This window comes from Thamnophis sirtalis, unplaced genomic scaffold, assembly GCF_051295495.1.
Source record: "Thamnophis sirtalis isolate CommonGarterSnake01/CBP01778 unplaced genomic scaffold, rThaSir2_p1.2 scaffold_2, whole genome shotgun sequence".
NCBI classification, from domain to species: Eukaryota; Metazoa; Chordata; class Lepidosauria; order Squamata; family Natricidae; genus Thamnophis; species Thamnophis sirtalis.
This window is the reverse complement of record NW_028261382.1, coordinates 27389954-27412969: the sequence shown is the minus strand read 5'-3', so window position 1 is coordinate 27412969 and position 23016 is coordinate 27389954. Positions and strand designations below refer to the sequence as shown.

The 23016-nt window shown below is 43.9% G+C and overlaps 1 protein-coding gene across 9 annotated transcripts in view; it reads right to left on the bottom strand.

Moving 5' to 3' along the window:
- SPTAN1 (spectrin alpha, non-erythrocytic 1) overlaps positions 1-23016 on the bottom strand; it is a 100404-nt gene that overhangs the window by 71321 nt on the left and 6067 nt on the right. For all 9 annotated transcript variants that reach the window (XM_087704555.1, XM_087704559.1, XM_087704556.1 and 6 more), the window contains 7 exons: positions 18318-18557; positions 17547-17672; positions 9988-10128; positions 8076-8222; positions 6019-6152; positions 2454-2598; positions 844-998 (listed from right to left, as the gene is read on the bottom strand). In XM_087704555.1, coding sequence (XP_087560681.1) covers positions 844-998; positions 2454-2598; positions 6019-6152; positions 8076-8222; positions 9988-10128; positions 17547-17672; positions 18318-18557 — 1088 coding nt within the window. The remainder of the gene's footprint in view (positions 1-843; positions 999-2453; positions 2599-6018; positions 6153-8075; positions 8223-9987; positions 10129-17546; positions 17673-18317; positions 18558-23016) is intronic.

The following is a 23016-nucleotide window of genomic DNA, read 5'->3' as shown; positions in this document are numbered from 1 at the left end:
TCACAATTTTTAAAGAGCAACTGTCATCTCTGTCCCGCAGCGGTGCCTCTGACCCACTGTTGACTCACCAACAGTCCCATTCATTTTAACAGGATGCCTGGTGATGTGGCAGGGACACAAGGTGAGGGATGTGGCGGGCAGCAGGTGAGTGGATGCCCGCTAACAGGTGCTGCCATGATAGATCTGAAATGACAGGTGCTCTTTAATATTACATTTATAAGCTGCTTAGAAGGTTTCACTTCCATTTTTACTTCTTGCCTTTCCTCCTCACACTTTAAGTCTGGTGGTACAGATGCATTTCCATCCAAACAATAATACAGTTTGTAGTGTACATAGATTTGCAAAACAAGGGGATAAAGGAAGATTCCTGAACTTTGTTTTATGATTTATCTCACGGTTACTGTGAAATTGTGTGACTGCATCAATGCAGTGCATTGAATGGGTTTATCAAAATTATAAATATTGCAGAATAGACAGCCTCATATGCTACATAACTAAGCTCCATTTCATGCTGAATAAACTAAATTATGAATGGATCTTAAATAGAAAACTATCTTTCGAGAGATTTTTTTTTACTCCTAAAGCATTTTATTAAAATAAATTTGAGGAAAAAAATCCGATTTAACCCCCCCAAAAATCTGTTTTTTTAAAATATATTTTTTTAAATTGCTTTTTATCCACCCTCTCTCCATCTGTCATCCTAGATTCAAGTTTCCTGTGTTGCGGAACTCTGCCACAATTCCCGTCTTCTGTTCCATGGCAAGCTTCATTTCTTGCGATGTTTTCTTGCTTGGGGTAGGAGGAGAAGCAAATCTCTCTTTAACAAGCATTATAGAATCCTACCGGTAGGAGTCGTTCAGGCGTGCGTGTCTCTCAGCAGCCCGGGTGCGAATCTGCTCCCAGTTTGCAATCAGTTCCTCTCGCTTCACGTGGATCTGAGAAGCGTTGAGAGGGTGGGACTCCTGCAGCCGGTCGGCCTCTGCACCCAGAGCCTTCACCTAAACACCGCAGAGAAAAGTAGATTAACACCAGAGCAATAGAAGACAAAAAGGAGCACCAAATAAAGTTATAACAAGAATGTTAAGAACACTCTTAAAAATGCATGGATATCATCATCACCGTTTAATGGCCCCATAATCCCTTGTGGGGTGGAACCTGGCCAACTGAATGGAGCTGAGGGTTTACTGGCCGGATGCCCTTCCTGTCACCAATGCAGAGGTTTTTTTCAGCAGATATATTCTCACTATGCCCAGAGAGAGAGAAATATCTGCCTTTACCTAGGATGGGATTCACAACCTCCTGATTGTGAGGCTGTCAGGCCTGCAGCCATCTTTTCTTTTGGATCTTTGGCCTGCCACACTTTCTATTATTCTACTATGCATTTTCTATGGTGGGAAAATGGGAGTGAGGATTGCATGGAGTTAGATGCTATGCAGCCATAACAACATTCTTTCTAGAAAGCCAAGGTCATCCTTTGTCTCTGCACCTCTGCACCTGACCGGAATTGGATGGGTGGAATATGTCTTCGTGGCAGTGGGAGATTGTGATGGACTTGTGGGTGTGGTGGCAAGATCTTGGACTTTCAACTGGGTGGGGGAAACCGGGATGCTTTCAGATTCGGGTTTATCCAGATGTAACAACATGGCTCTCTTCATAAATTGGGACTTTTGAGCAATACTTTGCCTTAGACTCTGATTAAATTTTGGATGCTATTTGGAACCCTGACAGAGGCGAGAGCTCCACCTCTGGGCCATCACACCACTCTATTCTTTACGAATATACTGGAAATAAATTAAGGTTACAGCTGTAACTGAGCAAATATGATTATAACATAACAGATGTTTGGAGATCTTGCTCAAAAAAAATATTTTTGTCACTGAAACAATCAAACCAAACTGGATCTTGACGACTACAAAAAAAAAGAGAATCAGTAAGAATTGATTCAAAGAGCTCTTCGTTCACTATGGACACAAATCCTTGCAGTTCTATTGTGGGATTCTTTCAGGTGATTGAAAACAAAAGGTAAAGGTTCCCCTCGCATATAGGTGCTAGTCATTCCCAACTCTAGGGGGCAATGCTCGTCTCCGTTTCAAAGCCGAAGAGCCAGCACTGTCTGAAGACGTCTCTGTGGTCATGCGGCCGGCATGACTCAATGCCAAAGGCGCACGGAACCACCAAAGGTGGTTCCTATTTTTCTCCTTGCATTTTTGACGTGCTTTCGAACTATGTTGGCAGAAACTGGGACAAGTCACGGGCGCTCACTCCGTTACGCGGCACTAGGGTTTCAAACTGCTGAACTGCCCATGTTTCTGATCGACAAGCTCAGCATCTTAAGCCACTAAGCCACAACCAAGCGTCAATCTTAGCCACTGAGCCAAAACCAAGGCTTAAAAAAAGGATCTGCTCGGGCCAGGGTTGCCTCATCAGCCCTTTACAAGCCCAGTGGCACCCACCTTATCTTCCAAAGCAGCCAGATCTCTCTCCAAGCCCTCATGTTTGCGAAGCAAAGCCTGCACGCTCGCAAGGTCTCTTCCGAAATCATCCGAAGCCATCAGCTGCTCTTTCTCCTTAATCCAACTTATCGTTTCGTCCACATCTCTGTAAATACACACTGGCATCAAAGTAGGGCCTTTCCCACACTTCTCTGCTTTTGGAAGGAAGGTTGGTTGCAGGCAGCAAAAATTATAGTCCCTCTGTGGCTTAAGTTATATCCGGAGAAAGGACTTTATGAGGGAGAAACAGAAGGGGACAAACTCATCTGGCTACCGTTACTTTCTCCAACACCTGCAGTGGTTGACTTTATAAAACATATAGAGAACGGTTGCAGGATTAGAGACAATATGCAAATTATATTGAATACATTAGAATATTACGAAGTACACCCTGGGAAACAAATGGCATTGTTATTTTGGGATGCACAGAAAGCTTTTGATAATGTAAATTGGCAATTCATGATACTGCAACTGCAAATGATGGATTTTGGGGAGGGGTTTATAAATATGGTTAAACTATTTACAAAGAACAACAAGCTAAAGTGATGGTAAATGCAGATATGACAGAAAAAGTGCCGATTAGAAAAGGGACCAGACAAGGGTGCCTGCTATCTCCACTATTATTCATATTAACACTACAAGTTTTGAATAGAAAGATAAGACAAGATAAAGATAAAAAGGAAGAATATAAATTGCAAGCATTTGCAGATGACTTGGTATTTATTATTGAAGATCCAATAGAAACAGGTCCAAAAGTACTAGAACAAACAGAAGAGTATGAAGGAGTGGCAGGATTAAAAATAAAGATAAAACAAAAAATTTAGTGAAAAATATAACAGAAAAAACAGAAAAGAGAAATAATGGAGAAATTAGATATTCAAATAGTAAAAAAAGTGAAATATTTGGGAATACAGTTGACCTCAAGATGTGTAACTATTAAGGAAGATAATTATTATAAACTAAGAAATCAAATTGAAATGGATATAGAGAAATGGAAAAACTTAACAGTTATCACTAATGGGTGGAATAGCGGTAATTAAGATGAATATATTAGAATATTATTTTTATTCCAAATAATACCGATAAAACTGGGGGGGGGGGGAGTACTTCGAAAAACTAAATAAAATAGGAAAATATATTTGGCAAAGAAAGAATGCAAGAATTAATATAAGAATGCTACAAGATTCTAGGATTAGAGGTGGATTTTGTGTACTGAATTGGGAATTATACCATCAAGCAGAAGCTCTAACGTGGATAAAAGAATGGATATTACTAAGAAATACAAGGTTACTATCCTTGGACGGACACGATATACAACTGGGTTGGCATGCATTTTTGTGGTATGGGAAAAACAGAATACATGGTTATTTTCAGAGACACTATGTAAGAAATGGTTTATATGCATTATAGGAAAAAGTAAAAGAAAAGCGCTATATGGAAGTACCAATGTGGCTTTCAACGGCAGAGTCTTAGACACATCCGAATATTAGTAGTATGAAAAAGGTTATTAGGTACAAAGATATATTAACAGCGCAGGGAGAATTAAAACGGAAGAAAGAATTAGGAGAACAAGGGATTGATATAGGATAGTTTAAACAAATGCAAATATAAACAAGATAAAGATGTTAAAAAGTATGGTTTTAATATGGAAAACTCAGAATTAGGTAGGATACTCATGAGAACAGATGAAAAAATGATTAAAAATTGTACAGTTATCTAAGAATATATCTAGAAGAAGAGGTTAAAAAAAGAGATAAGATGGGCAAAAAAACTTTGGATATATAATAGAACTATAAAAATAGCAACAACTATGGGAAAGGAATTATAAACTGACAATGGCGACAGCATATAAAGAGAATTGATATAAAATGTTTCATAGATGGCACATGATACCTGAAAGATGAGCAAAAATGTTTAAGGATAAATCAGCTAAATGTTGGAAATGTCACCAATTGCCAGGAACGTATTATCATATGTGGTGGAAGTGTAGGGATGAAAAAAGCTATTGGGTTAAGATACAAACATGATTTAGAGAAAATGATACATAAACCCGTGGAGTTTAAGCCAGAGATATTTTTATTGGGTATTCTACCAGAGAAATACAGTAAAGAAGATTCATATTTGATTGTACAAATAATAACAGCAGCTAGAATTGTATTTGCACAAAAGTGGAAAGCAGACAAAATCCCATCGGAAGGGGAGGTAATAAAAAAGATATTAGACTATTAGAGTGTGCAGAAATGAACAGGTTGACATTGAGAATAAAGGACAAGGAGCGATCAGTGTACTACAGGACATGGGGGCGATTTTATGAGTGGCTTGAAAAAAGATATAGAAAGAAAAAGGAACAAAACATGAAATAAATATCTCAGAAGATACATGATTAATATAGGGGAAATAAGAAAATATCAAAATGTAAATATACAGGCGGAAAAATGATATGAATTGACATGTGTTAAATAACAATTATAAGAATGTATATCTAAGAATGAATTTGAAAGGAAAAATAAAAAACGTTTTACAAAAAAAAAGAATGTTGCAGGAATTGGGTATGTCTAATCTGGTGAAAAGAAGGACTAGGGGAGACATGATAGCAGTGCTCCAATACCTCAGGGGCTGCCACAAAGAAGAGGGAGTTAAGCTATTCTCCAAAGCACCTGAGGTTGGAACAGGAAGCAATGGGTGAAAACTAATCAAGGAGAAAAGCAACCTAGAACTAAGGAGAAACTTCCTGATGGTTAGAACAATTAATCTGTGGAACAAGTTGCCTCCAGAAGTGGTAAATGCTTCAACTGGAAGTTTTTAAGAAGAGGTTGGCTATCCATTTGTCTGAAATGGGGTAGGGTTTCCTGCCTAAGTAGGGGGTTGGACCAGAAGACCTCTAAGGTCCCTTCCAACTATTCTATTCTGAGTCTATTCTATTCAAAGTCTATTCCTACTCTATTCTAATTCTAAGTCTATTCTAAGTCTATTCTAAGTCTATTCTATTCTAAGTCTATTCTATTCTAAGTGTATTCTATTCTATTCTATTCTATTCTAAGTCTATTCTAAGTGTATTCTATTCTATTCTGTCTATTCTAAGTCTATTCTATTCTAATTCTATTTTATTCTGTCTATTCTATTCTAATTCTATTCTATTCTACGTCTATTCTATTCTGTCTATTCTATTCTATGGCTATTTTATTCTATTCTAAGTCTATTCTATTCTAAGTCTATTCTATTCTATTTTATTCTATGTCTATTTTATTCTATTCTAAGTCTATTCTAAGTCTATTCTAAGTCTATTCTATTCTAAGTCTATTCTATGTCTATTCTAGGTCTATCCTATTCTATGTCTATTTTATTCTATGTCTATTCTATGTCTATTCTATTCTGTCTATTTTAATTCTATTCTATTTATATTCTAATTCTATTCTATTCTGACTATTCTATTCTAATTTCTATTTTTATTTCTATTCTAACGTTTTCGTGTAAAAACTCAGGAAGACATTTTTAATTATGTTGACCCAACTGGTCAAGCTGATACCTGTTAAAACGCTGCACCTCGGCGGCTCCGAAGAGCTTCCCCTGCCTCTGAAGGGCCAGTCCCTTCAGCCGCTGCCAGCTCGTGTTGACTTCATCCTGCTTGGACTTAATCAGCTCCTCTTCCGGGTGCTGCTCCTAGAAAGGGGAGAACAGAGAATCTTTGGGTGATGCTTTGATGATTTCAAAGCAACAGCTACTGTTTTGTACCCAAACTCGACCGTTCCACAAAAGGGCTATTTTTCATGGGGTTATACCAGAATTTGTTGCCCCTTCCATCCATACCCTAGAAATGTTTTGGACTTGGTGTCAACTGTCCAACTAGTGAAGCCAAAATCAAGAAATACTCTCGCGAGTTTTGAATTCCCCAAAGTAAAAGCTTCATTCGATACAGCATATTGGTACTGAAGAAACCAAACCAGTTTTGGTTTTCCCATGCAAAGGCCTGCCTAGTTAAAACGATGGCTTCCTTCCCCACCCCTGAGTGAGCACATTGTCTAATTAAGGGACATTCCATTTGTTATGGGAACAGTCCATCTCTTTCTCCAACACCTGCAGGGGTGACCTTTGAAGGTTTCCAGGCTCTCACAATCTCCGCATAAACTTTCGGCATTCCATTTCCCCCTTCTCTCTTCACCAGTCCATTGGCAAATTGAAAACCATTAAGGTTTGAAAAAACAAAGAGGTTCAAGCTTGCCACTTGCTTACAGAGCTACTATCAGCTCTGACCAAGGCTTCCCCAGCAGCATGAAGCCGAGTCCTCACCCCGATAAACCCCTTTTATTTAATTTACAGTGAATTACTCTCCAGCAAAGTCTTTCCTCTCCCACAGTCTTTCAACATAGTTAACAATTACCGACCTTGATCAGGTTTGGAGAGTGGCCAGGCCGATATCTCTCAGACGCCACAATATTTGGCAAGAATGCAGGAATGAACTAATTGTCTCCTGCAAACTCCATTTCCCTTTCGCTCCTTTTTTATTCTCTATGGGAGGGGCCATTCACCGTCCACCTGTGGCCTTATTCCCAAGTTGACCCTTGTTCCTTAGCTGTTCCCTTTGTCTGGCAGCTCTGTGCATGCGCACACTGGGAACAGGCCTCAGTTGTTCTTCTGCCCCACTGATGTCCGAGTCCAAAGGCAGCTGATAACTGCTACACGGCTCTGGCCCTCTCTCTGCCTCTGACACAGAGCCCTCATCCAAGTCTTTCCCAGACTCCAGGACTGGCCCATGTTCCTCCCCAACCTCCTCACTGTCCCAATTGGGGGGGGGGGGGCGCGCACACCACCATCCCCCCCCCCCCGAGTTTGTGTTCTCTACCTGCCTGGATTCACCCACTTCAAATCCTTAAAGTGTGGGAGGAGGAGAGAGGAGTGGGGGGAAACAGCGGGGAAGAAGAAAAGGAGGAGGAAAGGAGGAAAGAAGAAGGCAGAGAAGGGAGGTTGAGAAGGAGGAGGGCTGTTGCAAAATAAGATGGAGGTACAGGGTGGCAGGAAAGTGACCCCAACTGTGTTTTCTATATTTATAAGAAGATAGTAATAAATGTTAATAGATAAACGTCAATAGTATTTACAAGAATGTATATTTGTGAATTTATTTGAAAGGGAAAAAAATTGTGCAAAAAAAAATCCTTAATGTGCAGGAGAACCAAAGCCTGGCATGTGCCAAGTTGTGAGAGGCTGCCTTAAATCCCTTTCAGAGGTCAGGAAACACCGTTTTTTTTTCCATTTATTTTGAGAAGGGCAGTCCTAAAAGACACAGAAAAATAGCCACAATCCGACGAGGCATTTCAGAAGGCTCTGGAACAATGGCAAAAACAACAGGTAAGGAGCAAAGTCTTGTTCCTTAGGATTGATGGAAAGCATATGGACTCAGAGGCATAGACAGGGCAGGCTTACTGGGCCAAAAACCCGGCACCAATATGGTTGCAGGTGCACTATAAACATTTCACATTAGAATTTCAGGGAGGAGTGGCCAGATGAAAGGCAGATGGACACCCAGGGCCGCCGGATCTACGCAGCCCACCCGTGCCAACAGCTCCCACAATTACTCGAGGTTCTGACCTGGATCAACTTGCTGGCAAACTGGTTGACTTCGTTCACCCTCTCCTCGTGGGCTGCCAGGTCCGTCTGGAACTCTTCAAACTTCTTCTGCAATACCTCCACGTGCTCGAGGTCCTGGCCCAGCTCCTCCGAGGTTACAATGGCCTCCTAGGAACGACAGCGACAACAGCTCGGTCAGCAGGAGAGGAGAGGAAAAGACGCAGGACAGCGGGTGCGTGAGTGCGGCCCTGCTCCTGGTGAGCTTTTAAAGGGTCTGAGAGAGTTGAGCACTCTCTTCTGCAAGACAGCTGCATGTTGGGATAGGGCAGAGGTGCTGGAACCTGTGGCTCTGGAGTCGCATGTGGCTCTTTCATCCCTCTACTGCGGCTCCCTGTCGATTGTCAGCTCCACAATCAATAGGCCTTTCGGTTAGGGCAGGTAGAGGAAAAAGGACGCCACGCTAGGAAAAGACTCTATGGTGGGGGAACTAGACTTCTGATCACCAGAGAAAAAAGGACACCGCACTAGAAGGAGACTCTATGGTGGGGGAACCGGACTTCCGGTTGGCTCCAGAATTGAACAGGGGGCTTCCGGTTAGGACCTTTGTGGCTCTTTGATTGTTTAAGGTTGCCGCCACCTTGAATTTAAGGTTGGAACATTAATTTTAGATAGCAAGCTGGCCAGATGTGCTATCGGAACAGCGAGGAAAGCATTGAATGGAAACCGAGTGGAGCAAGTGGCCAGTTTTAAGTTTCTGGGCGTTGTCATGAAGAGAGGACTTGGCCTGGGGCAACTCACATTGCAGCCCTGGTCAAAAGGGGCCAGCAGAGATGACACGATCTGAGACTACTCAGGGAAACAACTCAATGGAAAACTGCTGGTGACCTTCTACTGCTGCACTACAGGGAGTATTTTAACTTACTGCACCTGTGCATGGTTTGCCAATTGCATAGTGGCAGGTAGGACTGCGCTCCAGAGGGTCAACATCTAACCCTAACCCCCAATGATAACTCGAGCTGAAGCTGCCAACCAAAACGTGTATGTCCATGCACCAAAGCACCGAAGACCAGCCAGTGAGTCTGCAAATACACTCTTATTGCCAAAAGTATTCGCACCCCTGCCTTTACTCGCCTATGAACTTACTGTCAGTGACCTCCCATTCCTAATCCATAGGGTCAATATGACGTGGGTCCACCCTTTGCATCTATAACAGCTTCAACTCTTCTGGGAAGGATGTTCACAAGGTTCAGGAGTGTGTTTATGGGGATTTTTGACCATTCTTCCAGTAGCGCATTTGTGAGGTCACGCACTGATGTTGGACGAGTTTACGTGGCCTAGCACTTCGGGGCTGAGTTGCTGTCGTTTTCAAACACTTCCACGTTCTTATAATACAGCTGACTGTTCACTGTGGGATATTTAGGAGTGAGGGAATTTCACGACTGGGTTTGTTGCACAGGTGGCATCCGATCAGAGTTCCATGCTGGGATTTACTGAGCTCCTGAGACCGGCCCATTCTTTCCCAAATGTTTGTCAAAACAGTCTGCATGCCTAGGTCCTTGATTTTATACACCTGTGGCCATGGAAGTCATTGGAACACCTGATTCTGATTATTTGGATGGGAGAGCGAATACTTTGGCAATATAGTGTACCAGTTTTGGGGCCATTTTTCGGGCTGTTTTCAGACCGTTTTCGGGCCATTTTTCGGCCTGAAAAAAACAGCCCCAAAAGCAGCCTGAAAATGGCCCGATACAGGCCTGTTTCTCAAGCCATTTTCCAGGGCTCTGGTGCTCAGCTGGTTGGCATGCATGTGCCAGAAAGGGCTGTGCGTGCTACCTCATAGGTTCAACATCATGGCTTTGAGGTTAAAAAAAAAACAAAGCCTTCGAGGTTAAAAAAACAACAACTTCTATGTTGTTGAGAGAACAACAGAGACCTTGTCATTGATCCAATCCAACACATCTCTGCATTCTCGTAAGTACTGCACCAACTTCTGGGCGTGGCACAGCCTGACCCCTTTCTCTCGCATCTTCTCCAGAAGCAGTTCCCACATCCGGTGAAGCTCCTGCAGTCGACTCTGGGAAAGAAGGACAATAACAATGACTCAACTTAGACCAAAATAAAAAAATAAAAAAGGGTGCTCAAAGGAACTGATTTAACATGAATAAATTTTTTACTTCCGGCTGAGTTGTGCAGGTTCCCCGTAAGAAAAACAATAATGGCGACAGCACTTAAGACTTACATTCCGCTTCATGTCGCTTTGCTGTCTCTAAGCGGTTTACAGAGCCAGCCTATTGCCCCCACAATCTGGGTCCTCATTTGACCCAAGAACAATGGGAGGTTAAATCAACTTTTGAGATGGTCAGGATCGAACTGACGGCAATGGGCAGTACTGCAATACTGCATTCTAATCACTGTGCCATCACAGCTCTTAGATACGAGACAGAGTTAGAGATAGAGATGAGATATGTGATAGACAGACAAGACATAGAAACAGATAGAAATAGCATTTAAAGACTTATATACCCCTTCACAGTCCTTTGCAGCCCCAAGAGGTTTAAAGTCAGTATATTGACCCCAACAATCTGGGTCCTCATTTTACTGACTTCGGAAGGATGGAAGGATGCATCTACCTTGAGCTGGTCAGGATTGAACTGACGGCAATGGGCAGAGTTAGCCTGCAATACTGCATTTTAATCACTGTGCCATCACGGCTCTTAGATACAAGACAGAGTTAGAGATAGATAGATGATAGACAGGCATAGAAATAGAGAGATAGTAATAGCATTTAAAGACATATACTGCTTCACAGTGCTTTACAGCCCTCTCTAAGCAGTTAACAGAGTCAGCCTATTTCCCCCAACAATCCGACTTTTCATTTGATTGACTTCGGAAGGATGGAAGGCTGAGTCAACCTTGACTCAGGATTGAACGGCTGGTAGTGGGCAGTGTTAGCCTGCAATACTGCATTTTAATCACTGTGCCAACATGGGTGATAGATTATAGATAGATAGATAGATAGATAGATAGATAGATAGATAGATAGATAGATAGATAGATAGATAGATAGATAGATAGATAGATAGATAGATAGACAGACAGACAGACAGACAGACAGACAGACAGACAGATGATAGACATAGAGATAAATAGGTATGGCACTTAGAATTATATACCGTTTCACAGTGCTTCACAACCCTCTCTAAGCCATTTAGAGTCAGCTTCTTGCACAATCTGGGTCCTCATTTTACCGACCTCAGAAGGACGGAAGGCTGAGTCAACCTTGATCCTGGTGACGTGAACTGCTGGCAGCCAGCCGTCAGCACAATTAGCCTGCAGTACTGCATTCTAACCACTGCGCCACCACAGCTCAATGCTCACCAAATGCTGCGAGGCCTGAATTTAGAATTGTAAGGCAGGAACCAAAATATTGGCACAGTCAACAGGCTCTAATGGAAGGTGAAGTGAGAGAGAGAGAGAGAAAAAGAGAGTACAGGGAAAACACCGCCCATCAAGCAAACACTTGCAAAAACAAGACAACCCCTCCCCTTTCTAATTGGCAACAGTCCTTGTTCTGGAAACATCAATCAAAGCCGGATTAGAGAGGCCTCTCTCTGGAATGCAGGCAGGTTTGCTGAAGAATATAGTACTGTATTTTTTGGAGTATAAGATGCTCTGAAGTATAACCTAACTTTTGGGGAGGAAAACAAAACAAATCTACCTCTGCCTCCCAGCAATTTGCCTCCTTGCAGCAAACAGCAAACAGCCTGTTTTAGTTTCAACTTCAGCACAGCCTGATTAGCACAAGCAGCTGATTGTCGGTTGGATCGGCCTCCCGACATCAGCTGTTTCAAGCTTCAGGGATTGCCATTGCCTATTGCCACCTCTGCGGGCCCCATTTTTAGCCTTCGCATGCCTCATTATCCGCCCGTTCTATATAGCGGGGATTGGAATGGGCGGAAAATGGGGTGTGCAGAGGCCAAAAACAGGGCATGCAGAAGCGGCAATAAGTATTGGCAATCCCTGCAGCCTAAAACAGCTGATGGTCGGGACTCCGATCCAACCGACAACCAGCTGTTTGTGCTAATCAAGCTGTGCTGAAACCAACAGGCTGTTTGCTGTTTGCTGCAAGGAGGCAAATTGCTGGGAGGCAGAGTCCAAAGGGTGGGGGCCGTTGGGTGAGCAGGACTACATTCGGTGTATAAGACACATCCAAATTTTCATCCTCTTTTTTGGGGGGGGAAGTGCATATTATCAGGGGTGGGTTCTGACACTCACTATTGCCGTCTTGCTCATGGGCGTGCCATGCGTGTGCGCGCTTGATGCACACTGCAGAATAAAAATTGTTCTGCACATACACAGAAGAAAAAAACCAAGATGGTGGCGCAGATGGCGCGTCTGGAGAGCTAGTTCAGGGGCGTGGCAGGCCTGGGTCGTCACTGGTTCCAGGGACCCAGGCCTCCAAGAACTACTACAGGTTCAGCCGAACCGGTAGGAATTCACCACTGCATCTTATACTCTGAAAAATACAGTATACACTTTTGTACGTTGTCACAGTAAGTTGCTCAAAAGGGGAAACACAACAGAGTTGGAAGGGGCCTCAGAGGTCTCCTAGTCCAACCCCCTTCCTCAGGCAGGAGACCTTATGCAGCTTCAGACAAACGATTGTCCAATCTCTTCTTGAACACCTCAAGTGAGCCGTTGCTTGAGCTTGAGGGTCTCAACTTCCTCCCGGACAATCCACACAGCGCAAGAAGAAATGTTTCTGGCTAAAAACAAATCAGCCACCAAAACAAGGTTTCAGAAGGTTCCCCGCATTCTGACATTATATTTCGGGGGAGGGGGGATCGAACAACGCAAATAGCTCACATTTTGGGTCTGAAAAAAGGACGAGGATTTTTTTTTGGGGGGGGGGCTCCCTCCTACTCTGGGTAATAATATTCAGGCAAGTGTTAAAAGGGCACACAAGAGCTATATGATCTGGGACTATTATAAAGCCATTTTGGACCCTTAGCAAGGCCAGGAAACTCAGGATAGGCAAGGATAGCAATATCCCTTAAACTTATATACCACTTCTCAGTGCTTTACAGCCCTCTCTAAGCAGTTTTACAGAATCAGCCTCTTGCCCCCAACAATTTGGGTCCTCATTTCCTTCCTTTTGCTCTTCCCCTTCTATCACTTCAGGTAACAAATGGGATGCAATGCTCTGGCTCTTCTGGGGCGGGGGGGGGGGTGTGTCTCAACCATTGTTAATTGATGCTATTGTGTGTTTTTAAGGTAGTCTCTCCATCTTCTTCATTTTTTCTTCTTCTCTTCCTCCTCCTTTCTTCTTCTCTTCTTCTCCTTTTCTTCTCTTCCTCTTCTTCTTTTCTTCCTCTTTTCTTCTTCTTCTCCTCCTCATCATGAAAGCACTATTTGCTGTTTTTATATGTAGTTTAAGACTGGTTCCTGGGGAGTCACCATCCCTGATGAAGTTTGGACAGCAATAGACTCCTATCCCACTTCCCCATGCTTTCCAGACCTCTCTAAGAGGTTTACAGAGTCAGCCTCGTCCCCAACAATCTGGGTCCCCATTTTACCCACCTCGGAAGGAGGGAAGGCTGAGTCAACTTTGAGCTTGGTGGGATTTGAACTGCAGGCAGTTGGCAGGCAGCAGAAGCAGACACTCTAACCACTGCGCCACCAAGGCTGTCTCTTATGATTTGAGATTGTTAAGGCGTTGAGATTTAAGAGCTGACGAAATGTACGGCTGATGCAATGAAGAAGACTCAGCATTGATATAGCCAGTTGAAGACGATGAAGGGGTCCCCGAAAGTCTTGACCACTTTAGGAGGTGTTTATATAAGGCAGCCAGGAAAGGGCATATTTCTCTCTCTCCTTGTGTCCAGGATCCATTGCTAAGTTCTCCGTGTAGAATTAAGAAGATGATTGATGACTTGGCAGTTATTTGCTAGCAAGTATATTTCTATATATGTTGTACATAAACCTCTGTGAAATGCTCAAGTCTCGCTCTGACGGAGATTCAGGTGAAGTCTCATTTCAATAGACCAGTGGTAGTCAACCTTTTTCTACCTACCACCCACTAATGGATCTTTCGTGATGGAAAAATTTCCTTACCGCCCACCAGTTTTTGCGCAAGTGCGGAACATGAGCATATTTCTTTTTTTCAGGCATGGGTTCTAAATTTATTTCACAATTTAACAACTACTTTTTACGTTTTGATCTGCACTCCACACAGTGCTTTTTTCCCTCCTCTTTTCCCTTTTATTACAAACACCAAAAACAATGCTGTATTAGGCCAACTTTTATTGTCACCATCAAAACAAAATTCCTTTTCCTGCCTTCTTCTTCTTTACCTTTCTTATAGTATTTCACTATATCAAGGATCTCTTTTTCCCTTTTTTATTTTCTCCTTCTTCTTCCTTTACTTATTTCTTTCTTTTATTTTATAAGATAACAAAACTTAATTTATGAGCCAGACTAAACACTGCTTACTCTCTTCCTTTATTTCATCCCCTTTTCTCTATTTTTCTTCCCTTTTTTGTTAATTTTTTTTATCTTTTCCTTTTTATCTCCTTTTTTTTACCTTCCTTAGGGCAATGTACAAAAGTAAGGCTGAGCTAGTTAGCCCACTTATTATTATTAGCCAACAACAATTCTCTCCTGCCTATAACTTTTCTTTCTCCTATTTTGCAACTGCTCTGCTCCGCTTCTGTCTGTCCCTGCTATCAGTTTCCACTCCTCCCCTTCCTCTTTCCACGTGTTTGCTTGTTTGCGTGCACGCGCACGTTGGTTTATTGATGTGTGCGCTCGCGTCTGCCCACTCATCAAAAGGAGGTTTTAACCTTCAAAGTCCCTACCACCCACCTGGAATCCCGAAATGCCCACTAATGGGCGGTAGGGACCAGGTTGACAACCCATGCAATAGACAAACTGGGTGGAACAATTTACTTTTCTGAACAAAAAAGTCTACTATCCTTTGTGTTGATTTGCATAACAAAGCTCTGATGACAATTGTGGGCGTCGATTTACCTCGCTTGTGTTTGTGTAAATGCATCAAGTGCAAATGGAACATGACCCAAAGGACATCGCTTGCCTCGTGACGTCAGTAGGCTAAGCGCAGGAATCAAAGGGAAGTTTGTTTCATGAGATTTCGCTATATCTAAAATTGATGCTCCCCCCCCCCAACTCGTCTCTGGGTTTTTTAATCTCGGGGGATCTCTTTTGTGGAGGGAGGGTAGACATGACATTGCAAAGAAATAAGTGTCAGGATGCAGTCCGGGCTGTCATTCGTATGAAAAGTGAGATTTTTTTGTACCATGCAGACAGGGTGGATTTGATTTAAACCGAATCGATTTAAATAGTAGGCTTGATTTAAACTGACTTGATTTAAATCGTCATTTGTAAAGAGCCACTGTCATCTCTGTCCCACAGCGGCTCTTCCTCTGATCCGCTGTTGACTCACCGACAATCCCAATATTGCAGACTATACAAGCCTCATATGCTACATACCGTATTTCTCAGAATATAAGATGCACCTTTTTCCTTCAAAAAAGAAGCTGAAAATCTGGGTGTCTTATACACTGAATGCAGCATTTTTGGCCTCCTGAAACCCCACCCCCTTCACCAAAATGGGCGTGCATAGCCTTTAGGAGGCTTCCAGAGTGCTCCTGGGGGCTGGGGAGGGCAGAAATGAGTGAAAAACGGGCAGTTTTTTGCTCAATTTCCCCCCACCCCAGGAGCACTCTGTAAGCCTCCTAAAGGCTATCCATGCCCTTTTTTTAAAAAAAAAGCAGGCCCATGAAAAATGAGCCGTTTTTGTGAGGTTTGAATGCTCCGTTTTTCACAAAAAAAATGAGGTGTGCAGAGGGTTTGGGAGGCCTGCAGAGTGCAAATTCTTTTTTTAATTTGCCTCTTCAAAACCTTGGTGCGTCTTATACTCTGAAAAATACAGTAACTAAGCTCCACTTCATGCTGAGTAAACGGAATTATGAATGTATCTTAAATAGAAAACTATCTTTAGATAAGATGTTTACTCCAAAAGCATTTTATTAGAATAAATTTGATTTAAAAAAATTTAAAAATCAATTTAAAGCAAAAAAATCCTATTTAAATAAAAGATTTTTTTTAATATTGATTTTTATCCACCCTGCATGCAGAGCAATTCTCAAACTGGAGGGAAATGAGAGAGGCACAGCCAAATTCAGAAGGGAAAAAACACATTCAAAGAACAACAAGAGTTCAAAAAAATAGAAACCACCACAACACACCACCCACATAACCACCTACTCGTATGTGGGCCCCAACCTGGGTGGTGGTCACTATTGGACGCTGGGCAGTCCTGTAAGGGGTGAAAGACTGAACAGAGAGATTACCATGGCAGACAGAAGAAAAAATATCCCCAGAGCCACATATAGGTAAAGGTTCCCCTCGCACATGTGCTAGTCGTTCTTGACTCTAGGGGGCGGTGCTCATCTCCGTTTCAAAGCCAAAGAGCCAGCGCTGTCCGAAGATGTCTCCGGGATCATGTGGCCAGCATGACTCAACGTCGAAGGTGCACGGAACACTGTTCCCTTCCCACCAAAGGTGGTTCCTATTTTTCTACTTGCATTTTTACGTGCTTTTGAACTGCTAGGTTGGCAGAAGCTGGGACAAGTCACTGGAGCTCACTCCGTTACGCGGTGCTAGGGATGCAAACCTCCAAAACTGCCAACCTTTCTGATCAACAAGCTCAGCGTCTTAGCCGCTGAGCCACCGCGTCCCTTTTTGAATATTGATTAGCAGTTGGATTAACCGCTTCAATTATGCGGCGCTAGGGATTCAAACCGCCAAACTGCTGACCTTTCTGATCAACAAGCTCAGCATCTTAGCCACTGAGCCACCGCGTCCCTTGAGCCACACACACACCCTCATTCGTAATTTGGAGAAAACTGTGCTTTGCTGGCTACGTAACTTGCGAATGACACTTGGAGATGGCTCTTCCGAATGCAGGCTTCCACCAAAGGCAGCCTCTGGACTTCTCCATAATCAAAGTTAGAAAGGAGAAAGCCTTGCCAGGGAAACACTGGCATTTAAATTGCTTTTTACGGTGGGATCAGTCTTCCAAAGTATGGAATGGAGCATATTTGCTTCCGTTTGATAGACCAGACCCACCGGAAGAAACACTTAAACTTTCCCCTGGTGTAGCTGACAAAGTGAGGAGAGCCCGTGGGTTAGAGGTTAAGATACCTACCTAATATGCAAGTAATCTGGGTTCGAATCCCAGAAGTGAATGGCTACCTGACGAGAGCTCAATAGCTTGAAATAGATCTATACTAATCTCCCTTTATTACTCTGTCAGTAAAATGTAAATTCAACCCTGGGCATTAAAACGTCTTCCATAAAGTGATTTTACTGCTGGGTTTTCGATTATTCATTGGCTGCTTCAGCCCAGCTCGGCCAAGCAGATCCACCCTCCGCGATTCAGGAGATTGCTGGAGGGCCATCAAAACTCACCCTGATAACTTCCACGGCAAAATGCCCCTCGTTGATCATGTGGTTCCCTGTCTCATCCAGCTTAACAATGGCTCCGGAATTGGCCTGCACTTCCGCTTCAAAAGCTTGGTGTTTCTGCAGCTTCCCCTGGGGAAATAAATATATGTATAACATAGGCATCATCACTTCTGCGCAGTGTCTGTTGTCGCCTACCAGCAGAGCTGGCGGCAGAGTTGGACAGTGAGGAGGTTAGGGAGGAAGATGGGCCAGTCCTGGAGTCTAGGGAAGGCTCTGATGAGGGCTCTGCGTCAGAGGCAGAGAGGGGGCCAGGGCCGTCGGACAGTTATCAGCTGCCTTCAGAGTCAGACATCAGTGAGGCAGAAGAACAGCTGGAGCCTGATCCCAATGTGCGCATGGGCAGAGCTACCAAGAGAAGGGAACAGCTAAGGAACAAGGACCGACTGGGAGTAAAGCCACAGGTGGATGGTGACTGGCCCCTCCCAGAGGAAATAAAAGAGGAGCGAAAGGGGAAGGGAGTTTCCTGACTCCTTGCCAAGGAATTGCTGCTACAGCATGGCATTTTGAAGATATCTCCAAGCCTGATAAAGGTCTGAAGTTGTGAAATCTCTTGAAAGACTTTGCTGGAGAGGAATTACCTTTAATCTAAATAAAAGGGGTTTATCAGGACAAGGAGTCTGTGCTTCATGATCTTGGGAAGCCTAGGTCAGAATAGCGCCTTCCTGCAGCCACCCAAATCTCAGCGGCTTCATCCACACCTGAGGAGGCCCTTACCTGCAGATTCGAAGGGTCTTTGTAGCTTTCGTCAGAGGCGATCTGCAGCTTCTCCTGGATCCATTTCTCCAGCTCGTCCGCATCCCGCTGGAAAAATTGGAATCTGTAGGAATCCTCAAGCTTCTGGCGCCTCAACGTGGAAAGTTCCTTAAACCGGTGATACCGATCCAAAACTTGTTGACGTCTCTCCTGGATGTCCTCGGCTGTTTCCAGCACTTTTACGCCGGTGGGATCCATTCTCTGAAAGGCAAAAGACAAAATCGGTGAACACCAGGGGATAATAAAGGGAGTCCTCGACTGAAGATCCCCAGAGAGCGGCCTAAAGTTCTGTTGGCCAAACCAGACATTTGTGAAAGCGAGCTGTGCCCCTCTTTTTACGACCTTTCTAACCGCTGTTGTTAAGTGAATCGTTGCAGCTGTTAAGTGAATTGGAGTTTCCCTCCCCCTCGCTGACTTTGCTCATCAAGAAAGCCGCAATCGGGGATCTTGTGACCTTGGGATACGGCCACTGTCATAAAAATGAGTTAGTCATCAAGCGTCTGAATTTTGATCACGTGACTGCAGGGGAGGCGGCTACGGTCGTAAAGTCACTTTGTTCCATGTCGTTGTAACTATGAACAGTCTCTAAGTGAAGTGTTGTAAGTCGAGGACTACCTGCACCTTCGACTGCAGTGCTTAACCGCCGTAGTTGTCATTCCCTATGAACAACTGAAGGCCCCAACTGCATTGCAGTATTTTTTAAAAAAAAATGTTTGGGAAGCGAGGGAGAGAAAGGGAGAAGCAAAATTCCGCTTTTTTACGCTGTTAATTTAAAGCACAAGTCACGTTTTACAAATCTTGCCTGCCTGGTCAAGTCATCACCCCAAAGCCCACCTTGGTATAGATACCTGTTGTTGTATGTTATATGTATATGTTACTGTATGTGTTCTGATGGATGCCCTAATTAATTCATGAACCTCGAGCCAAGTTTCAAAAGAAATCCAGTTATTTATTAGGAGCAACATGGTAGCACTTCCCCGAGTGGAGTCAGCTCTGTCCCACGCGATTTACGGCCCAACCATGACCCCATTTCCCCCCTCCTCCTAGCAGGTGTCATAAATCACATTCTCCAACGGAGCATTTTTGTGGGCTGTAGAAAACACACCTCTCCAGCTGGCTCTGGTAAACTGGGATACAACTGGAGAGCAAGCCAGGAGTGCTTTACGAGTTGACAGTATGCTGCTGTTATGTGGTAACCCTTAAAGGTAAAGGTTCTGTGCTAGTTGTTCCTGACTCCAGGGGGCCCTGCTCATCTCCGTTTCAAAGCCAGAGAGCCAGCGCTGTCCGAAGACGTCTCCATGATCATGTGGCCGGCTCAATGCCGAAGGCGCACGGAACGCTATTCCCTTCCCACCAAAGTTGTTCCTATTTTTCTACTTGCATTTTTTACATACTTTCGAACTGCTCGGTTGGCAGAAGCTGGGACGAGTCACGGGAGCTCACTCCATTACACCGTGACCCGTCAAAACCGCGCTCGACTAAACCGTGTTGCTGACGTCATCAACAGGGTGATAACAGCCAGCGTGGAGAAAGAAGGGTGCTTTAAATAGCGCTTTGAAAGCAAGCAGATTCAATTTAAGGTAAGGGTTAGGGTTAGCTTTAGGGTTAGCTTTAGGGTTAGGGTTAGGTTTAGGGTTAGGTTAAGCGTTAGGTTAAGGGTTAGGTTTAGCATTAGGTTTAGGGGGGTTAGGGGTTAATTTTAGGTTTAGGGTTTATAGCGTGCTTCTGTCTCCGCGCTGTTGTCGCCCTTTTGATGACGTCAGCAACGCAGTTTAGTCGGGCGCGGTTCAGTCGAGTGCGGTTTTGTCGGTGAACCCATTACGCGGCATTAGGATTCGAACCGCCAACCTTTCTGATCAACAAGCTCAGCGTCTTAGCCACTGAGCCACCGGATCCCTTCGTGGTAACCCTTAAATTGTCAGGACAATCTACTGGTTTCAGTTTGTCTTCCACAAAAGTCACAATCAGGTGCTTGAAAGCATATGACCAATGGCTGCACAGGTAATCTCGACTTACAACAGTTCACTTAGTGACCGTTTATAGCTATAACTGCACCAGGAAAAAAGGGACTTGGGACAGTTTTTCACACTTACAGCCATTCCATCAACCCCCACCGTCACGTGAACAAAATACAGACGATTGGCAACTGGCTCATACTTATGACGGGTTGCGGCGTCCCAAGGTCACGCGATCCCCCTTTTTTTGACCTTCTGTTGAGCAAAGTCCATGGGGAAACTGGATTCACTTAACAACCGGGCGACAAAAGTTATCCACTTGCAGCGATTCGCTTAACAAACGAGGCAAGAAAGGGGGTAAAAAATAAGGGCTAAATTCGCTTAACAAACATCTCGCTTAGCAACAGAAATTTTGGGCTCAACTGTGGTCATAAACCAAGGACTGCCTGTAAATGGAAATACTATCATGCTAAATGCAGCCTTCTCGAAATTGCGTAAGCTACGATGTGCCAGAGCAGCTGTTTCAAGCCCCCCCCCCCATTTCTGCTTGCATCTCCTTCTGGGGGTACCTTTAAGTCCATAGCTACAGGTACTCCTTGACTTACGGCCACAATTGAGCCCAACGTTTCTGTGGCTAACAGAGACCGTTGTTAAGTGAGCTTTGCCCCATTTTGCGACCTTTCTGGGCCACAGTTGCTAAGTGAATCACCACAGTTGTTAAGTAACACGGGTTGTTAGAGCGACTGCGACGGTTATGTGAAAAAACAGCCATAGGTCTCTTTTTCCAGACACGTCGCAACTTTTAACGGTCACTAAACAAACTGTTGTATGGTTGCCTAGAAGTTCTCATCCCTGGCCATGTGTCTGTTGCTTTCAGCTTGATACTGGGGAGCTGCAAAACTCAACAACACGCCTCTTGCTATTCATTTCACCCAATTTTATTTGCCTTTCACACTGGAAACTCTCTCTCTCTCTTTCCCTCTCTCTCTCCTCATTCTCCCTCTCTTTCTCTCTCCTCATTCTCTTTCTCTCCCTTTCTTTCTCATTCTCTTTCAAACTCTCTCATTCTCTCCCTTTCTCTTTCTCATTCTCTCTCATTCTCTCTCTCATTCTCTCTCTCTCTTTCTTTCTCATTATCTCTCCCTTTCTCTCTCATTGTGTGTCTGTGTGTGTGTTTGTGTGTGTGAATAAGAAAATGAAGTCAATTGGAAGTGAAGTCCTTTAGTGTGGGAATAATGTGCTGTTCTTTTCCACCGGAACAAAACACACAATTATAAAACCTCCGCACACAACTCGCTGACATCAGCAGGGCCCCAACTAGCCGTTCTGCGGTGCTGCAGAGCGATGCAGCCTGCATTTTGCATCGGCCTTTGCGGCCTGCAGAAGCCACTTAGCGGGTGCTGGAAAGCATCCATCTTTTGTCCTCTACCCCACCCCAAAATGGAGACCGGGTGTGTATGTGTTTTTTCCTCACACTCCTCTGGGCATTGATAGGGAAGAACAGACTTTGCTCTCCAACTCACACACAAACACACACACACGCAGGGGCCATCATCACATTCCACACATTTTCTGTTGCATAGGACATTAACCGGCTCCGCCCGACTCAACTGCCTTCTGCCGATAAGGTCAGAGACGGGCAAAAAAAGGCCAAGCTGGAGAGGGAAGTTGGATTCAAAGGCTTAATTCAGTTTAACGCAACCTTCTCTGGATCTGAAACCCACTAAACTTGCTGGACTTCCAATACACACACACACACAAACAGCAATTCCCATTGCTGTCAGTGGCTAATGGGAGTTGGAGTCCTGCACAGTGGTAGGTTAGGAAAGGCTGGAGAGGCCAGGAAAAAGAGCCTTACCGCTTCGAGATTTTAAGAGAGAAGCAAATCTGTCGTTTTAAAAAAGCTTTCTGCTTTTGGGGAAAAAAATAAAATCGTTCGCTCCCCCGAGGCTTCACCTAAACAACAATGGGGCAGACCCGAGGCTGATGGGCATCAAAGAAATGGGTTTCTGCCTACATCCACTTCAAAGCAATTAAAACACAAGAGAACGCCGGGGCATCTGGTAGAGAATGCTGAACAAGGGGTATTTTTAGTTTCTGCAATGCAACAGCGATAATGCTAGCAACTGCCATTCACAAAGGAAAAGCTGTCGCGCATGGGGAGGGGGGGATTAAAGGGGTTTTGTAACCCTGCTTAGGCCAAAGGCCAAGTTATGGGATTTTTCCTAAACCGGAACCCTGTATATTCTACGGCCTAGGGAAAACCTTAGCCACAGAGGAAGAGCTAATAGTAAAATTATGTCTTGTGTTTTGAATGTGCCAGGTGAAGTGAGTGGTTTTGTTCTACCTGTTCAGAGGCTATTGCTAAGCAATATGAGGAGAGGGAAGAATATTTCATTTTAGCATCTGTGTATTACCGCTTCCTTGTGCACCTCTCTATCATGATGTTCCCCTACTTTTTTTTCCAACATGAAATTTTCCCAACTGTATGTGTTTCTTAACAATTTGTGTGTGTGTGTGTGTGTGTGTGTGTGTGTGTACACATGTGCTTTTATCTTTTTAACATCCTGGAAGATACCCCGATAAAGGTAAAGGTTCCCCTTGCGCGTATGTGCTAGTTGTTCCCGACTTTAGGGGGCGGTACTCATCTCTGTTTCAAAGCCGAAGAGCCAGCACTGTCCGAAGAAGTCTCCGTGGTCATGTGG